The 20651-nt window shown below is 37.3% G+C and overlaps 1 protein-coding gene across 1 annotated transcript in view; it reads left to right on the forward strand.

The window, feature by feature from the left end:
* The window catches only part of SORCS1 (sortilin related VPS10 domain containing receptor 1), a 278025-nt gene that overhangs the window by 159116 nt on the left and 98258 nt on the right, over window positions 1-20651 (forward strand). Inside the window, exon 4 of the mRNA XM_021398544.1 lies at window positions 5198-5356. Coding sequence (XP_021254219.1) covers window positions 5198-5356 — 159 coding nt within the window. The remainder of the gene's footprint in view (window positions 1-5197; window positions 5357-20651) is intronic.

Below are 20651 nucleotides of genomic sequence, written 5' to 3' on the forward strand. Positions count from 1 at the left end.
AAATATACATAATTGTCATGTGCAAACTGCCCTGAAGAGAGTTAGCACCACAAAAGGATGAAAAAAAGTGTGAAGTGTTTAAGATCTATACTTAATGTTTTGTGTTCATTTGTCACCTCTAGGAAAAGCAAATCAAGTTTCTTCCTTTTCAGGGGTCAGTGATTACAGGGTGCCTTGCATTTGGGTGCCAAAGCCTGTATCAACTTTATTGACTTATTTTATAGAGAAAAAACCTAATCCATTTGCAGCACGAGGAAATGCAGGATGTGCATGCTGTGCCTGGTGTGAGTAAGCAGATTCTGATCATTGCTGAGCACTGGTCTGAACAGAGAAGTTACTTCTCCTGTAGAGAACTGGAGTCTTGACTGACTCTACTCTTCATTTTATTTAACATAACAATAAACCAGACCAGAGGCACTGCATGGTTTGGTCTACCTTTAGCATGGGCTTTTGCTAGTAGTAAGAGGCAAATAAATGTTTCTCTTTATTCCTACATTAGTTACTTTATTTTGTAATGGTAATGTCAGACAATTTAAAATCAGACAGCTTAAAAACTGTCAAGATAAAAAAAAAAAAAAACAACAAAAACCAGTAAGCCCAATCCTTTACATATAAATTGCTAGGTCAGCCCACCAGTGCTAGTAATGTTATTATTATGTATAATTTTTATTCACTCTCCAGTGATGTCTATGAGAACAGCCTTGCTAAATCAAACTGAATCTTTCATAACCCCACCTTCCTCTCAGCTGAGAGGGAAGTGTCAGAACAAGGCAAGTACATAATGATATTTTCCTGTATATTTTTCCAGAATTCAACAATTTGTAACTCAGATTCCTGAGACAATATTAGTATTTTTGGATTGATTGATATTTTCTCCAAGAATATATCTATTAATTTTGTCTATGCAGATAAAGTTTTGTCGTTAACAACATAGTATGTCAGTGACATCCGTGGCTTACCCAGGTAAAATTCCTGGAACTGCCTGTCTTCTTTATCTTAGTCTTATTGTTTCATTTGAGACTCAGAAGTTTTGTATGATGAAAGAGTGAATAATTGTTTGCCATGCATTTCCAGGTCATTCGTAGTCCTGTAGGCTGTGGTCAAATTGCCATTCATTTATCTCCTTTGGAAGTTGAATAGTTCATTTATTTGCTGCTTTTATGAAAAATGTTTCATTCTGTTCTTCAAACACCCTTATTATTCTTCTGTGTTTTATACTACAACGCTTTTTTTTTTAAGATGGAGGAACAAGAACAGCACCCAGTGTTTAAGATGTGGGAACACCTTCCAGTGACCTAATAGGGTTATTTATCAATCTGTTTGATTATTTCCTAATAATTCCTACTGCTGTTTTTGTCAAAATCTGAGGAAGGAGCTTGTGTTTTCATGGGGCTCTATGCTGAAACCCACATAAATCTCCCCTGAAATAAAATAGTTATGCAGAGCCTATTGTTCTGTCTGTTACTTTGGGATTGTCTTTCTCCATCTTCCCCTGCCATCGTCCTATACATCATTCCTGAATTTCACCTGTCATTTTACTGCTAAAGTATTCAATATTGTGAAATCCTTTTGCAGCTCTCCATAGCTGGCTTTTGTTTTTTGTTTTTGGTGGTTTTTTTTTCATTATGAATGCTGCCATCAGCAATCTTTGTCACCTATTTTTCCTTTCTTCTTTCCATGTCATTAACAGATACATTTTCTTGAGTGAAGGCCTCTCTGATGTTCAGAATATATTTATCCAGAAACCAGTATTAGCTAGGAAAGCAGTGATATGTTGTGCAAGGCATTATCGAAACAGAGCAAGGTAGCTCCTTCTTCGAGGAGTTTACATCCAGTATGTTTCCTACAGTGAGGTGGGAATTTATAAAAGTAGTTGCTTTCTAATCTTCTTTCTGAGATATTGTTGGATATTAAAGACTTAATGAGATATTTGACTTCTGAGCTTAGATTCTCTTTGTTATTGCTGCTGGTTTTATTTTCTTTCCTTTCGTGTTCAGAATGTGTGTCCACTTTTTATTTTCTTTATAAGCAAATGCATCAAGTCAATGGGTAATAGGCTACTTCAAAGTACAAATTGGCTTCATTTATTTCAAAGAAAAGTCTAAAATTTATTTACTATGTACTTCTTAGACTACAACAACAAAAACATTAATATCAATCGTACTTTCTCTCCTTTCTCATTTATGTTCCAGGCAACTTAGACAATAACTAAGCTAATGTGGTTGCAACTGCATTAGTGTGCAGTTCAGCTCAGTGAAAGCAGGCTTGTGTTAAGTAGCTGATGCTGAGGTAAAGTCCACAATATGGGTATTTAGACTTCAGACAGGTGCTAATCTGGTACTCGGGGCTTAATGTTCTGTAGTGGTCGTACACTAGGTGTGCTTCTGAACCATACATTCTGTTTTAGTGTTACTGAAAGAAAATTCAGTCCTTGTATTCTGAGATCACTCTGTGGACTGAGCCAGATCATGGTATATAGGGATTTGCTATAGAGATTTCCCCTGAAAATCTGGGGGATTAATTTCAGGATCACACTACTGGTCTGATCTGAAAGGTTCACACAGGTAGATACACTGGGTGTTTTCCTTTCATTTTGAAAAGATTTTCATTCAGATGTCAATTTCTGCTTCCAATGCAATAAATGATATCTTTCGGACTTGTAACTTTGATTATTTGCAAGCAGATATCTTGTATTTAAGTTAACTTTCATCTTATTGGGTTTTGAACTAGATGATGTTTGAGGTCCCTTTGAACCCAAGCCATTCTATGATTTTGTAAGTAACATGGGGCTCTGACTGATGTGAATAGTGACTGCTTAGTTAAATTTCATTTCAGGTCACTTTCGCAAAGTGATTGTCAATGCAGAGTACTATGGTGGTACAGAGAATGCTGTCCCATCACTGAAAGTTGGTCTGGTAGTTAACAACCAGACTAATGGCTGGAAAGTCATTGGTCAACTGTACCCCCATACCCCATACTGACTCCCTGTATGTCCTCACATAAATCTACAGCAGTTCTGCACACTCTGCCACATGTAAAATACTATTACTGTTGGCATACATAGTAAAACAGATGTATTCTGAAATGCTTCATGTGTACACACTGTCTGGTCACTGAAGGTCAATGGCCAAGGGACAAAAGTTCTGGAATCCACAGATAACTGAAAACAGAGTAGAAATAGCACAGGGTGGTAGTTAGCAGATTAAAGCCAAAGTCATCGGTGCTGACAATTCTGTTTAGGTACTTAACTTCTATTGACTGAATGAGGAATTAGGTGCTTCAGTACCACAGCAGTTTGTGCCTCAATTCCAATTCTATGAAATGGAGATAAGAGCACTTTCACACTTCAGAGAAGTGGCATGACAGAAAACGTGTTAAGACTGTGATGTGCTTGGATGTGGCAGTGATGAGGTCAGATGAGTTCCTTGTGCAGGTAGAAAGAGTTATGTGAAACTAGAGTGGATCTTGATTAACAACTTGCCTTAGAGGCACAATCCAAAGTCAATGAAAAGACTCTTATTAACTTCAAAGAACTGGGATCAAGCCCATTGATTTGTGCTTATTTCTGCTCTAGTTACTATAGTCCAAATGAATGCTGTGCTGTGATATTTTCAAGTACTAACATAAACAGAATCCACTTATAAAGGAAGTCATAAAAATAGGAAAATCATAATTTCTGATTCAGGGTACTCAGTTGATAACCATTAACCATAGAAATGTTATCGCAGAGTTTTTTTCTGGTAAAAAAAAAAGTAGCTGATAAACATCACTATTAATTTTTGACTTGACAAGCTAGATAGATAACTTACTGAAAGTAGATGGTCTGTATATTGATGCTTTGAATATTATTGCTTTCTGTGTGACCTCTGTCATGCAGTCTTCAGTTTAGAATCCACATCAGTGATGTACTTGACATATTTGAAAGTATTAAATTATGAATGTTTAATTCTAATAATGCATGTTTTCATCATAAGATTTCAAAAGTAGATCAGAAATACAAAAGGAGATGGTGCCTTTAGGGTTATGATGGAATGTTATCCATTTTACATTAAAGATATAGTATGGCAAGGCAGTATAAGTTGTCTAAGGTCACTGAAGATACTGAATTCCGCAGTTTGAAGGAAGCACCAAACCTTCCAAGTCACAAGCCAAATCATTATACAACCAAGGGTTTTTCCAGACATAGATAAAAGCCTCTGGCGGTTATCCAGTAATGAAGGACATAGGTGTATTTATACCTTCACATACAACTAATTATCCTCTGTGTCTATCAAGACTTATGGCTCTCTATAATTCATAGGTAACAAGTTGTTATACATAACTCCACCTGCCTAACTAAAGGCAAAGAAATGAAAAGTGAGTTTTTGCAGTGCTTAAACCAGGTAGGAATTTACTCTGAGAGATGGATGTGGATCCTTTCATTTCAGACTCATCTAAAGACAGATCAGCAACAGCAGCACCAATACTTAAAATAAAAAAAAAATGAATGAAATTAAATTTAAATGATACTAATGATTAAGGGCTTTAATACCTTCTCAGGCAAATATTCAGAATTTTTCATGTTTGTCATTCACGGTACCTCATTCCCACTCCTGACGGGCATTATTTCCTGCTTGCTGAAATACTGAAATGATCTTTTTGTAATATTCAATCCTATATATTCTCTCTCATGCAGAGACACATGAGAGAATTTTCTCATTCTCCCTGATTCATCAGCAATGCGAACCAATTAATACCATAGTTAATAGAAAGAATTCTGCCAGGTTCTAACAAACCTCATCTTTAGAGTTCATTCAGTGTGTGTCTATTTCACTCCTCCCCACCTATTTCTTTTATTTTCTTATCACCTTACTTTTCATCTGCTTCTCCAAAAGGTTATTTATGAAGTCCCTAGCAGCCTACTGTCATTGTCTAGTAACTTTTTACTCTTGTATCGCAAACCTCATGTATGATTTTTTTTCTGATAGCCTAAGCATATCATTTAGATCTCTATTTACAAGTGATAGTTGTTTTTCCTATTTGATTTTACATTATATATATCTATATACGTAGTTCAAATACACTATTTCCCATACAGAAAGATTGGCTGTGCTTAGTTTTGGTATTACATTAAAGCATATTGAAAGAGACATGTTTATTAAGGTTATAATTCTGATTCCTCTTCACCGCTGTATTTTCATCTTTCTCTTCCATACAGATCATGCTGTTGACTGATCCAGAGGTTGAGAGCAGCTTATTGATTAGTACTGATGAAGGTGCCTCCTATCAAAAATACCGTCTGAACTTCTACATTCACAGTCTGCTCTTCCACCCAAAGCAGGAAGACTGGATCTTAGCATATAGTCAAGATCAAAAGGTAAAAATTGTTGCCAGCATTTTGCTTTATTTGCTTAGAAACCTAGAGTTTCTCCATCTCTCTACTTAACTGTTACAGAGCATTCAGGACAGTCTTGAGGGGTAACTGAGCTGTTATTTCCAGTAGAAGACATTGGGTAAGCCATGGTCCCTTGAACAGTCTTCCCAGAGAGGTCATGGAGTCTCCTCCTCTGGAGATACTCAAAGCCCGCCTGGATGTTTTCCTGTACAACCTACTGTAGGTAACCTGCTCTAGCAGTGGATTGGACTACATGATTTCCAGAGGTCCCTTCCAACCCTACAATACTGTGATCTGTCAGGCAAAGTAAAAGATGTGGGCACCTACTGTGTTCATGGGGCCTAGCGCTCTTACGTCTGACTTGTCAGCCTGCCTTTATTCATCGGTTCTTTTGGCAATGTCATGTGACAGACAATGGGAAAAGAATTCAGCTGGGGCCCTTCATGATGAGGAAAGCAACCTCTAATATGGCTGTTTCTCCTAGTAGTTAACACTTCTTTCACTCCATTCTGGCACTTGTTCCATGAGCAGTATAAGACGTTGCTTGTTTCTATCTGGTTGGCATATTTTCAAAGAAAAAAGTAGTGAATCAATTTCTTTTGAAGGCCAGTTGCTTCAGCATGGGCAGTCCATCTGTTGAATGAATGTGCTGTGAGATTTGCGTTGATTTTCTGATGTTCAACTTGAGATACCAGAATGAGACTTAACTGTAAGAGACCTCATTGTTAGCAGTTTCTGGAAAACGCACATCAACATGCAGAAGTCAGTCGCTTCCTTTGAAGAACCTTATAGAGCTCAATCTGTGTTGTACACCAAAATGCAGATTGAAGGGAAACTGTATGAGGGAGTTGGAGTTGTTTGGCTTGGAAAAAAGAATGCACAGGGGAGATCTTATTGCAGTGTTTCAATACTTAAAGGGGCTTATATGAAGGGTGGAGAGAGATTTTATTTTTACAAGGGGCTGTAGTGATAGAACAAGTGATAATACTTTTAAAATAAGAGGGTAGATTTAGATTAGACATAGGGAAGAAATTGTTTACTGTGAGGTTAGTGAGGCAATGTAACAAATTGCTCAGAAGTTGTGGGTACCCCATCACTGAAAATGTTCAAGGTCAGATTGGGTAGGGCCTTGAGCAACCTAATCTAGTGGAAGATTTCCCTGCTCACAGCAGAGAGGGTAAGACTATGAGATACTTAACGATCCCTTCCAACTCAAACTGCTCTGTGATTTCATATTGTTGTGCATAAATATCTTTTTTTCAGGGGGAAGACAATGTTTATGAGTAAGCATTCTGATCTAGGAAAAAAACTTGTGGCAGAGTCACCGTGAAGTGACTGAGTATTGCAGCAAACTTCTCTAAGAAGTGGTGGATTTCAAATGGTGACTTCTTGATGTTTTTGAATAAAACAGGAAAACAGACCTAAACAATTTGCTGAGCTCCCGGCTGGGATAACAGAATGAAGTGTTTTGGAATCCCATTTCTAAGCCATTTTTTTGGTTTACAAATAATCTGTAAGGCTCAGAATCTAATCAATATTCAAAGTATTGGATGAATTTTTAGTTTATACATTAATGTAAGTATCAACATGAATGTTTGAATACTAAGAAGTCTTCCATGTTAGCATTTGAATTAATTATATGAACATTAAACAGTTGTTCTTCCTTTTGCCTAAATTAGGCTTGTAATTACAATAACTGTAAGCCGAAGAAAATAACTTAATTAGCTAAGGTCACAATGAGTTTACGAGAACTCTTAGAATAAGCATTCAGTCCTGTGCTTTAAGCCCAGTACCATTCAAGCCCTGTAGCTTCCAAATTGAACAGGAAATGCATTTTGCCTACTTAATTTAATTCTCTGCCATATGGAATTATGTTGAGTGCTGTGTGCACTCACTTCTCTCATAGCATTTTGGGGATTGTACCATGGTTGTAATCTGTTCCAGAGGAAGGTGCAGATAAAATGATTAATAGCTGTTCAGTATGGAATTAGGCGAAGTCAAAATATTTTCTTTCCCTTGTGGCTGTTGAATTCCCCAGGCTGATATGAAACGGAACAGAATTTTGCGTCTGCTGTCTTTTAGGACCTTTTGGAGTTAAACTTACCATGTGTCAAGAGAAGGAGATTTATCACATAAGGATCGATTAAATTTGTCAGATAGAACTACGGCATAGTAGAAAATGAATTTCAGGTGTTGTGATCAACATTCTATTGAGGAAAGAATTCTGAATTAGAGTCCATACAGCTAATACGCACCTAATTTATGGTAGATGGCTGCCAGCAAGTATATTGTCATTGTTCCATAGGAAACTCTTTTCTTTTATGCAGAATTTTAAAAAACCCGAACTGGATGTAGAAACAAAGCTCCCTTTTGTGTGTTAACTTGAATTCATGGAGCATGTATGGGAGATGTGTGCATTTTTGGTGAGAGGATGCAGGTTGTATGGTAAATTTTTCTTTGTGTTAGGGCATTGATTAGCAAATTGGATAACCATTGGGAATACAGTACTTTTGCTGCAAGAAAATAATGTAGCGCAAAGTCTCTATATCTGTATCAACTAACTCTCAAGTAGAATTTTAAAAGTCCTCCATGTAAGTGTGAGTCATAGGCCTGGTTTCCACTTAAAAGCCTAATGGAGAAATGGAGATACTTCTTTGGTGAACTTGCACCACAGAGGGTAACCAAAAAAGGAGGATTATTAATCACTAAATTAAATGTAACTCAAACTAACGGTCAAATTTTGTCCATGGCTAAGGGTAAATGGCTCCCACTGGTTTCATTCTCATATAACCAGAAGCAGAATTTTCTCAGAGTAATTGTGTAGTCCTGTGACTGTCAAGATAGCTGTAATGGGAGCTGTTGGGCAGTTTGGAACAAATGATGTTGCAGTTTGCTATTTTGTGTTCTTTTGTTAAGACTGTATTTAAGGAAAGAGTACCATTACTCTTTGGATTTCAGGCACTGTGTGCACACTGATTGAGGATTACTTGAGGAAACAAAGGGAACATAGCTGGATGGTAGGGAATTGGCATTATCATATCACAGACTTTGATGCCATGCATGGAACTGAAGAGGCTATAGAGGTTTCAAATTCATTTAATATCGCTGTTGGCAGTCAGGAGAAAGGTGAGAGTCAATTAGAAAGCATGTTTACATTCTTCCAGCAAACGAAGTTCTCATTGCATCATTTGCATCTTGTCATTGTAGCAGGTGGGATCGGAAATATCAGGTGGTGAATAAAGCAAGTGCTGAAGAGGCAGGAATCAAATTGGGAATGAACCGTTTGACTCTCAGGAGTGGTTCAAATAGTTTAGTACTGATTGAGGGCAAATTCAACAAGTAGGGCATGCCTCTTATTGCTCAATTGTAACGAACAGGAAATGGGTCATAAAGCATCATCTCTCAGTCTCCTTGCAGCCCGCTGAGTCTATCACTATGATAAGCATTACGGATCTTTTTTGTTTGGTTGAATAGAGATTTACTAAATGGTAGGGAAGTCTATGTTAACTGAAATCATTTTACAATCCACTTTCTTGTGTGATGTGTGCAAGTGAATGTTGTTAATTACTGGAGTTCAACTGATGAGCCATAACTCATTAAGTTTCAGTGACTTGGTTGCTTTTGTTCACATCTCTCCTCCATGTCTGCCTTGGGCAGCAGACTTGAATTACCATTGCTGACAGGCCAGTCCCTTATTCAGTCATGAGTTTTTCCTGCCAGTCTTGAGGAAAAAAAAAAGAGCAACAAACCATCTGCTGCCTGCACTAATTGCTTCATGATTGCATTCATTGTTCTGGCTGAAAGTACAGTTGTTACATGGCTGATTCTTACCCTGTAATTGCAGAACTATTGCATGCTTCTCTGTTTTCTGTATAAGAGGAGTTACAAATCAGGAGGAAACTTCAGACACTGTAAAGCATTGCTTGTGATGGAAAAACTTGTTGGAGATCTTGTACGTGTGAGCTCTCATGGGTTTAATCAGCTTGCCTGTAAGATGAGGGCTGTATTTTGTGGGAGTATTAGTTATGCCTTACTGTGTAATCTTCAAAAGTAGTTTGCTGTGCAATCAGAGGGTGGGATATAAGAGCTTCTACTTCATGTGGAGACATCTTCTGCTATTCAGACGGGTCAGACACGCAGAGGAATGGTTGGTAATCAGCCATGAATAACAGAGCTATCTGGAGTGATGAAGCATGGGTGAAAGTGGAAAACACAAGTCAGATGGGTGAAATGCAGAGTTGTAATTATCCAGCTCAGGAGTAAATGTGCAAAGGCACTCAAGAACTGAAAGGCAGTAACAGAGGCTGAAAAAAAAACAGATTTAAAATGGATTTGTTCTCATTGCTCATCCTCTCTCATTTTAAATGAACGCTTGAAAAGCAAGGCACAGTAAAGGAGCTCTGCCTACACAACACCAGTAAATTAAGAGGCTTACATTTCCTTTTTCTTCTCTTTCTTTTCTCTTTTTCTCTCCTTTAAGCCTTTCCCAAATATCTGATTCCATCTACCTACATTTATTTACTTTGTATGTGTCACAGTGGAGATCAGTGTGTTAGGGACTGATGGTTGGCTGTGTATTTAAAGTGTTAAAGTTCAGCAATTTGGGATTTTGCTGCTGCTGGAACAACATATCTTCTGTCATTGAATCATGCCATCTTCCTCAGTACTTCCTCTGCAGTAAAGGGAGGGGCAAGGTCAGCTTCAGCTGGAAGGTAAAACTGCAGAGGCTTTCCTCACTCAAAGCTTTCAGTAGGACAAATGCCACAAAAAATTATAGATGCCCTAGACTCCTTTCCCATCCGCTCTCCTTCTTAATCCTTACCTCTGAAAAAGGGAGAATCTCACAGCTCATGGGCTGTCCTGTTTCTAACTGGGTCATTGTTTGAGGCCTCATCTTGGCTTTGTTTCAAATCTTCAAATTAAAAAAAAAAAAAAATCCCAATGAAATTGCATAAAAAAATATACACAGGAAAATTCCCTTACCCACTCAGCATACTGAAAATTCACTTGTCATTGGACAAAAAACCTCTAAAATCATTCTCCCACACTACTTTTTGTTGTTGGGGATGGTGAGGGAGATGTACTTGCTTAGTGTTGTGTTCGTTGTTTTGTTTTTTTTTTTTCCTTTTTGTCTCTTTTCTGTTTTGAGGTAATATTTGTCCAGGAGATGGTCAGTTTGTGAGTTAGATTAAGTGGCACCAAAGCCATTTTATTTATAGTGAAACTCTCTGTGACATTTCATGTGTGTTTAAAGCAGGGAAGGATCCATCTACCTAGACGAGATACTTAGAACCAGCTAATTTCTTCAGCATTTGGACTAATGTCTGCCAGTAGAATATCTGCCATAGTGCAGCCAGTATTGACTCCTCAAGTTCTGACGGACTGTTCTAGACCCACTTCTGAGTTCTGACTTCGAGAGTTATTCTACCTGGAATAGGGTCAAATCAGGGACTTCCAAAGATTTTCCATTCAGCCTAATTTATTCTTTTCCTGTTTACACCTTCTCCATCTCAGTGGTAGCAGTCACTGCATACCAAAGCCACAGAAATATAAGTAAGATCCAACTTTGTATTACTAGAATTTGCATTATGGTTTTAAAAAAAAATTGCTGTTAACATCAAGCGTCTACCTTTTTTTTTTAAATCATGTTTTTATGCAGTGCTGCTGACCACGCTTAGAGGGCTATTCACATGGGCTAATGTTAGCTAAAGGAGGCTAATCCGATCTAAAATTGATGGAGAGGAAAAAGCTTAATTGAGTAGTAAACATTGGTAACTTTGAATTGTCTTCTGGAAAAGCCTATCTCTTTTGACAGACTACAGATAGGACCAGGGAGGTAGTTTGCATAAAGCTAACATTAACCTATGTGAATAACTCCCTTTTCCCTGCAGCATTACTCCTGCAATATTCTATATTATTCGTGTAATAAGAACAAGATTTCCAGCAGACTAAGATTTTCTTTGATGAATAATGTTGAAGATTAAATGTGTTAGGAAATTTGCACATCAAAAAACATGTGGCCCAGCCTTTGCAATGTTGCCCTGTACGGATAATCTCAGACATCCTTTCTGGGTTACCAACACCAATACCACAACAGCTCCTATTCTAAAAAGTGTCCATGAGTTTATGATTCTAAGCAAGCACAAAAATATCCACGTTTGTAGCTAAAGCTTTGCATAATCTTCATGGGAAGTCCTTAAGCATGGACACCCACTGGGCATTCTGACAGTGCATCTTGCACACAGCTCTATGCAAATATACCTTGTTATCTCTAGGCCAACTGATTAGCATTTGGTGGCAACCAATGTACTGGAGATGAACAGGGAAGGGACATCAAAATGAGTCATCTGGCTGTTAGCTTGTTAGGATTTTTCTGTCTTTCCTCTCATAGTCAGTTCCTTAGCATTGTCTTGACTGAGATGCTGAAGACTAATACAGTCAGATTGTATCTTTTTTTTTTAACTGGCCATAAGCCAATGCACAAACTGCGCAAACTGTGTCATAAAATAGATTTTCCTTGTGGGCACATCAGTCTTTCACACACTTCACTAAGTATAATGTACTGAGGAAAAAGTTTAAAATGAAGAATAGAAATAAAAATGAGAGAAATCCCTAATGCTTCCCCTATCACCAGAAAAAAAAAGTTTAAAGAAAGAAAAAATCAGCTGGCAGAGCCCAGCTGCTGTCTGTCTGTCCGGAAAGGAAGATGCATGTCTGGGCACAAGTGTGATCTCTGAAACAGAAGGAAGAACTCCTGAGCAGTATTCACTGTGCTCTACTACTGACTCACTTGTCTTTAAGCAAATTAATATGTCCTTGCTTATCCATCTGTATATGCATGAGCCCTCTGTACCCCTAGAGAAGTTGTTCATTTACTGCTTTGGGATTCTTGGCTGCATATATTTTTTGTGCTCTGCGTAATTCTCATTTTCCTACTTCCATGAAAATTTATTTTTTCCTTCTCTTCAGAAGTGGACAGTGCTCTGGATTAGGAGTAAGGAAATGTGATTGCTATCACTTGGTCTACCACTGATCTCTATGGCTTTGAGTAACTTCCTTCACTTTTTGGTAGATGATTCTCCTCTCCCTTTTCCAGCAGTCATTTGTTTTGACTGTATGCTCCTATGTGTCTCTGTTTTCTTATTATGCAAAGCATCTGTCAGCACTGAATTCATGTGGAGCCATAGGTTCTAATGTAATAAAAATGTAAAGCTATGCATGTGTGCATGATAATTCCAACACTTACCCTGAATTCTGTTTAATCAAAGCCTTTTCTGTTCTGCTCTCATTCTAATAGGGTGTATCTTTTAGACAATAATGCATTTCTTTAATTTGGTTACCTAAACAGTTATGAACCTATCTAATAAATTCACAGCATAACAGAAGGCAAATGCAGGATGCTGTCTTACATTGATGCATGTTGCAGAGATACTAGAGTTTTTAACAGAGAAAGAAATTAACCTTGAGGATAACTTACCAAGCGGAGTAGTAGATTCATCATCCCTTGGAAGTGAGATTTGATGCTTTCCAAAAGATTCAAACATTGAGACTGTGCGTTTCTCCAGAAGATACAGTCAAGCTCAGCCATAGGTTGTCAGCTTAAATAATTCTCTCTGCCGCTGGAATTAGTGTCTAAGATTCTGCAGCATCTGTTTCGAGGAGAACAGACTGATGACACTAGTAGTTATTTCTGGCCATAAGATATATATGCTAGGAAGATTCCTTTAAGTATCTGCTGGTAAAATTGTGTTTCCTGCTACGCGTTTTGTATATAAATAGAGTGCACTAGAGACATCATGCTAATATAGTTGCTTCCATAAAGCCAGAACACCAGCTGATATGGATCATATCAGAGAATGTGTGAGAAGTTACACAAGAAGCAAGCTGAGGGACTTCTTAAGCATATTTTAATCTGATAAACATACTAAAAAGAAACTGCTGTAGTACAACCATAATGAACAAGTCCATGTGAAGATAGCCTTTTGTTCATCAGCAAAAGCAGCTGCAGGTCTGCAGACCTCAGTGGTGTTTGAAAGGGCTGTGGAGGTGGTATCTGAAAGCTTTATCACTCTGATGTGTATCCATCAGTTTTCGATAAACACCAATTGTTGAATAACCTTATTGATAGCTTCTGTATGGCATGATTAATGGATTGCTGGAACTTCAAATGTTCAAAATCTATGCAGTGTCTATGAACTTTTTTGTTTCAAGGATCTTTAAGCATCTTAACACTGGAACTTTCAAGTAGATCAGAGACCTTGAAAGTAAAGGAGTATCAGCCCTGTAGCCCTATGTGTATTCTGCATCATGAGTCTTATGATCTGTTCTAGGAAAGAAGTACCATGTGTAATTTGACTCTTTTTTTAGTTCAAAACACATTGTTGTATTAATTCAGCTTTGGAAGAAAAAGAGCCTAGTCCACAGCTCTTCAGTGAAACAAAGCATGATTCAGGTAATAACAGCAAACCTCTCAGTCTTTGACTGCTCTGAAGGAGGAATGCCCTGTTCAGTAATTTATCTAAATTGAATGCGTCTTGGTATCCAAGTAAACTGCACTGGATATCCTTTTAGAGCACATATACTTTAAGCACATGGTTCATTCCTTCACACTGATGGAGATATCTGCAGTGCCAGTGTAGAAACTTCTTTCATTGTGATAATCTTTGATGTATCAGGTAGATCCTGCTGAAGATGTAAGACCATAAAGGACTACTTTATACACCTATATAAACATGTTCAATCTTACATTCTTACTTGATGCGCTAACCCCATCCTTTTCTGCAGACTGCATATAAAGAAAAAGAAATGCATTTTGATTATTCTTCTAGGGTTGTAAATTGAAGTACACTGCTGAATTGCGGCAATCCATATGGAATCTGTCCTATTGCTCTTCACCTTCCTGAATGTTGTAGATTAGTTCCAAATATACTGTTTCACAGATGAATGCTATTTGAATAATGCCTCTATGAACAATGAGAATAATGAATGTAGAATCTCTTCAAATACACCTGCGCTAGTAGTAAAGTACAGTCTGTCAGTAATAAACTTATTCAGTACAAATGAATAGGGATAAAAGGAAGTGCTTATTTCAAATTACATTGTTGCATCTTTAGAAAGTTGTTTTTTATCTGGGTAGGCTGTGATATGACTACAATTAAATGGTACTTTTTGAATATTGTGTTTTTGGTGAAACTGAACTAAATTTTTAAAAAGTACTAAGGTCAAGGAAGAAGTGATCTCTAAGATGTTTATATGGTCCATCAGTACAAAATCTGTGTTTCAAGTGCACTGTTTCTTTTGTTAATCAATGGTGTTTGAAGGGATTAAGGTGAAACGCTGTATTAGGTCTAGTTTTAATCACCTCATGGAAACACCAGGAAATGTAGGAGTCAAGCAGTCAGCATATGTGAAGAGTAAGGTAAGGAGGATTGACCAGTAAGAAACTTCTCAGGAAATCAGCCGTGAATTTGAAGGAAACTCAAGTCTTTCAAATATGTGCTGAGCTAGTTTTCCATATGCATGTTCTAGAGGTGAATGCTGTGTTGTGAGTTGAATTGCCTTGGTCAGATCTAAGTCTAGGAGGAATAATTGGAGCTTTCATGTATGCTAGAGTTGAGAAAAAGAGACCTTTTTCTTCTGTGAATGCAAGAATACCAAAGTTGGTAAATCCAGTCAACAAATCAAGTTAGATCATGTGCCATATTCCATTGTAACTTGACGAGGGTAAATGTCTTAAGAAAATTAATGGGAACTGTTATCTTGCTCAAATTGCTTCCTTTGTATCACTTCCAGCATGCAATTTAAATCACATTTTCCTCAGCCAGATTCCAAATTTCCTTGTACATATTCTTTTTTTGCATGAAATTAAATCAGTGCACAAAATTGAATATCCTCATCACTATAGGAAGAACATGGAACTATAATATGATTTAAGATCAGTGTGTGAAGAATAATCAAAACTAAATGTTTTATCAGAATATCCAATTAGTTTAAATGCTGAATGATGAAATATTATGGACACCATGAGTCAATCAAATCTGCAGCCATATTGTGTAGGTGGTAAAATGAATCTGAGGCCACGAGGGACCCCATGCTTGGTAAAAGCTTTGACTGGGAAAATGAATTTCTTGAGAACAGATGAGGTGATGGTAGGTCTTGACTGACTTAATGACCCTTCAAATGATATTTTACTGGAATTGGTGGGTCATTCAGATTCTCAGTACGTGGTATATGTAACCTTGCTTTCAAGCTGAGATGTTAAATGTGTAACTGTTTCTCTGATATTTTGGATGATATATAAATTACTGTGAGTGTAAGTGTTTGGTATGGTGAGTTCAGTGAGCACACAGTAGCTCTTGGAAGTACAGAGCTCATTGTAAATTGATGAGGATGAGGGCTTCTTTCTTTAATATGAGTTTGCATTTGCTAGTGACATCTGTTTGATGACGTGCTTTGTTAACCATCAGGTTGAACAGCCAAATAAACTTAATTCAGCCACCTCATAAGAGCCACATTTTTGGCTGGGAAATCTCAGGGAAAATTCAGTGTTCGTGAGGGAAACAGGTGTTTTGTAATACAGTTTTGTTAAAGTGCATCTCCCAAGCTCATCCAAATGTAATACTTCATGAAGCTGCTAACAGCTTATTCTTTTTGTTCAAAAGATGTGACTTAATGTCAGAAGTTTTCAACTTTGTAATTCTATCAGATCCAAATAGGCAAGTAGGGTCCTGTGGGTTAGAATCTCATACCATGATCAACACAAATCAAATTTGTTTGATGCCTAGAAAACATTTCCCTTCAAATCTCATATTTTAGCTACTTGTTTTGCAGTTTTTAAAAGACATGCATCTTGTACAAGAAAGTACAAAGCCAAGTAAGTCTGCTGGAAGATTTGGGAAAGAGATGACTCCTCAGTTAATGTAATTTGTTTTAACTCCATAAACGTGGAGAAAGGACTGATGTTTTACAGTACTTGAGAATCCCACAACAGACTCAAAGCAAGCAGGAGGGGATGATTCTTCATGCAGTGTTAGGTTGTGGAGCTCCTTGCTTACCACAGTATTCTGTGGGTGCTGAAAGAATAGAAAAGAATACATAGAAGAGCTTAAAAGGAGAAAAATTACTGAGAAATATTAAAGACAATTACAACCTCTCACTCAGAAAGTCCCCAAGCCAAGGATTGATGGAGTTTGAGACCATATTTAGAGGAACTGTTGAATATACAAATTGTTGAATATGCTGATATTTTGCTTTTCCAACATCTGTTGAAGACTGTTTCTAAAAAGAGATCGTAGTGAAATTGAACTTCATTCTAATCTAATTCAGTCATTCCTCTGTAATCTGACAGTAAAGAAAACTTTTCATTACCTGGATCAAATTCATACCCCCTAACACTGACATTGCCAATTTTGGGACTCTTTTTCTTGCATAGATTTAATTTTTCATTAGAACAGATGTTCTCTGGTTTGAATGGTCCTTTATTGCTTTTGCAGTTTAAAACTGCCATGTGTTCAGCTAGACAATGGCTTATTTCCCCGATTTTTAAGAAAATTAATTTTGTAAATTTACTTTGATTCACTTTAACGTAAGGATGGTTATTTTTGTAATTTGTTCGAGGTAAGTAGATGTATGGAGAATTGCCTGAACTCCTAGGTTGATAAGCTGCTTGGTGGCTGAAAAACAAATATATTAGAAATAATATAGGACAACATGAGAAAATCATCTAATTTTCACCATTCTGAATAGTGAAACCTTTTACAGAAGTACCTATTGTAGGGAAGCCTTTTCCTTACACATACCTTCACTTACAATTTCCCTGTATTATTGTAGCTAATGAGAGCCCCAGGATTCTTTATGTTGTAAATGCATACCACAGTAGATGATTTCTACTCTAAAGAGCTTAGAAATCTGCCTGCAAGAGAATGTGTGTAGGAGGTACAACTGCGAAAGAGAAGAGTAAGTAAGAAGATATTTATTCCCTGATGAAGAAGGGTCAAATCTGAGAGATCAATATAAGATTTGTACTTCATAACAGTTTTGTCTTAGTGAAAATAGAAACGTCAGATTGCTACTTGGCCCTGAGCTGAAAACATACACCGAAATTGTAGTAGGTTCGTTTTTTATTTGTGGTTGAAAAAAGAGTGTAGCAGAGAACATTATCTAATTTCAGTCTCCTAAAGAAAATTGTCATCAGACAGCTGTGCTTGCCAAAGAAAATAAAATGTCATCTCTGAAGGGACTGCTCACATGAGCCTGTCAGAAATCATCCCAAGAGAGAAAGAGCTTTTGTAACGGCAACAAAATACGATGTTGGGTTTAAAAATTGTCCATACAAGCACTATAATTGCTAAATGGGGAAAAAAATATTCCCAGCTGTATCATATCTTGTACTTGACAAAAACTTAGCCTCCATATATTTCTTTTTTTTTTTTCCTGGTCTAACTAAATGAACTCGGGCTAAGCTGGATGATACTTAAAATATCTGGAAAAAAATCATTAATGTAAAGAGCGTTTTCCCTTTTGTTGAGGATGGCACCTAATATGGGGAATTCCCCTTTTTCTAAAAGTACATTGATTCTGCTGTGAATCATTGAAGGCTAAGATTGGTACTGAGATAATGGCAAAGGAGTAAAAGCTTCTGAAGTCTGATTATTAAAGTGTCTCATCATAGATAATAAGAGCTTTGGGCATGAATTCCCAGGGATCTGGTATTTCCCTGTGAGAGCTGTTTCCTTTTCTCTTATATTTTTCCCAGCTCACTGGGCACTGACTTCTATTATGAGAGGAAAATACTGACATAGAAGAATTGCTGTATCTATTTCCTCCCTTTGAAACAAACACAAGTCTTGCATTTTTCCCATTTTTGCCTAACTCATATCTCTTGTTCAGGGCATGCTGTAAGAGAAAGCAGGTTTTCCTGGGTGCTGTGCAGCATCACAGCTCCTCTCTGCCACAGAAATCACAGATGCACCAAACAAACATCCCCTCCAAATACTTCTGCTGAAAGAGCCAGAGCGAGCTGGGGTGGTGGGAATGTTCAACAACCTGGCACTGCGCTGAGGTTGCAGGCACAAAGGAGGATGCTGTACAAGAACAAATAAAGCTTCTGCAAGCTGTGATAAATTCTTTTAGGATATTGTTGCTATCAATGACAAATTCTAAAAGGTGATTACTTTCTGAAAGTTGTCCTCAGGGAAACTAGAAAGAGAGTAGGGTGCGGGTTATAAAGGGGGGAAAAGCAGCACTTACTGTGATGGTTCCAGCTGTCTGAGAGCATCAGTGTCCCTGGAAATCTTGCTTCCCACATATGGAAGCACAGAGGTGTTTACTAAGTTTTTTTGTATTGATCTCTGTTCTTAATTAAAGGAAGTTTTACTGTGAGACAAAGTCAACTTTATTAAAACTTAAATTACTGTATGCTATGACTAGGACTTATTACTTGACTTGGAAGAAACCGCTTTGCCATAAAAGGGAAAATACTGGTATTGGTAAGATAGATAACAGTAACTTAGTGTTCTTATATTAGTGTGTATTATGCAATCATGAAAGCAGATCTAGAAATGGACTTTGGATGTGAAGGAGGAATAAATACATCCAGTAATGATGAAGCTCTTGATCAGGTGACCTTAGAGCACTTTTCAAAAGTCACTGTTAAGTATTCTAGAAGATAAATGAGGTTTCTTCTGTTCTTGTTAGGGTTACAAAACCTTAATGTTTCAAATAAAAATATATCTATACTTAATGAAAAGTAAGAGATTCACCACTGAAATTTCAAAAGGTTATGCAATTCCATTTGCAAAGCTTAACTGTGATTCCTTTGCCTGACCTGGTTATTTTCTGTTCCCTTTCCTTTCTTCCCTGCCTCTTCTTTGGCAATATTCAAGGAAAAAATGAGATGAAAAAAAAGAGTTGAATAACCAGCTTTAATGCTTCATAGTAGATTTCAACATATTTACAGTATATTCTCTATCAAACAGCTATTACAGATGTTATTAGTTTTTCCCTGTTATTTCAAGGTTTTAAAGTAGGGAACCTGAGGGATGTAGTGATTTGTCATGGCAATGTAATGCAGAATAGAAAGTGGATCTCAAGGTTTCTTAAATCATGGTCTTATAATTCTTAAAATATATTCAAAACATCTTTCTGGTCAACCCAAAGCTTTAAAATAAGCTTATCTCCTCAGTGATTCTCTCAGCCTTCCATCCTTGTCTTATTCCTACCAATTCAGTGCCACTACATGTTCCAAAAAAACTGATCAAAGATTGCACATAAAGGTTCAAATTGCTTGCATTTTTTTGGAAGTCTCTAAATTGAAGTTGAGATAGGGGTTCAGCAACTCCCTTCACAGAAGAAATTGACCATGTGTCAGACAAGAGAAGGAGGGGAAATGGAATGAGTCTGCAAGAAGAAATGTAGGGCTGATTGCCTCTCTATGATTCTGTGTGGGGAAAAAAAAAGTGAAGTAAAATAAAGCAAAGAAAAACAGAACCCTAATGATTCTCTGCTGTTCTTTTGAGAATTATCTGATGGCAGCGTTTATGGAGAGCAGCTGTTTGTAAGTCATCTATAAAAGTCACATTTGTGTATTATTCCACAAAGGCATACCAAGTATTTATGATACCTGTATGTGCCTTTTTTTGCTGACCTTTCTCAGTCTTATTTGGTATTTGTTGTTGAAAGATTTTCTGATGTGATTGATGTATTTGGTTATTGTTTGTGTAATCAGGCTAGAAGCAGTGTCACATTGCTTGCAGGAGCAAAGTGAGAATTGCAGGTTTCCATGGTGCAAGTTATTTGTGCTATTTCAACTCAACCAGTCCTGCATGCAAAATCTGGATGTATTAGGGCACTTCTTGTGTTCCACACTGAAAAACTTATCTGAAGATGGTGACTGCTAGCTAGAAAGAGATTGGCCTTCCAACACGATATCAAGGAGGGCAAGTTTGTAAATCAAAGTTGTGTGTTATGTTCCACATCTGGTGTCCATCACAAGTTTGACATGATAGGCAGCCTTCTCACACTGCATGATTTTGTTACCTGAGAGTGCCACAAAGAACTAAATAATGAGTTTTCAGTCACCCTAGGTACTAACGGTATGTTGTGATCCCTAAGGTAACAACAGTTGTGTCCCATGTTGCCCAGCTCAGTGTTGTTTCTACCCTAAAAATCACTGCAGACACTTTTCAACTGTCCCAGACATATCCTCTTGAGACTGGAGGAAGAAAAACCTGGGCTTGCTGTCTCAGAAGACTTCTTCAGGCTAATTATTATCATTGAG

The sequence above is a fragment of the Numida meleagris genome, chromosome 5 (genome assembly GCF_002078875.1).
Source record: "Numida meleagris isolate 19003 breed g44 Domestic line chromosome 5, NumMel1.0, whole genome shotgun sequence".
NCBI classification, from domain to species: domain Eukaryota; kingdom Metazoa; phylum Chordata; class Aves; order Galliformes; family Numididae; genus Numida; species Numida meleagris.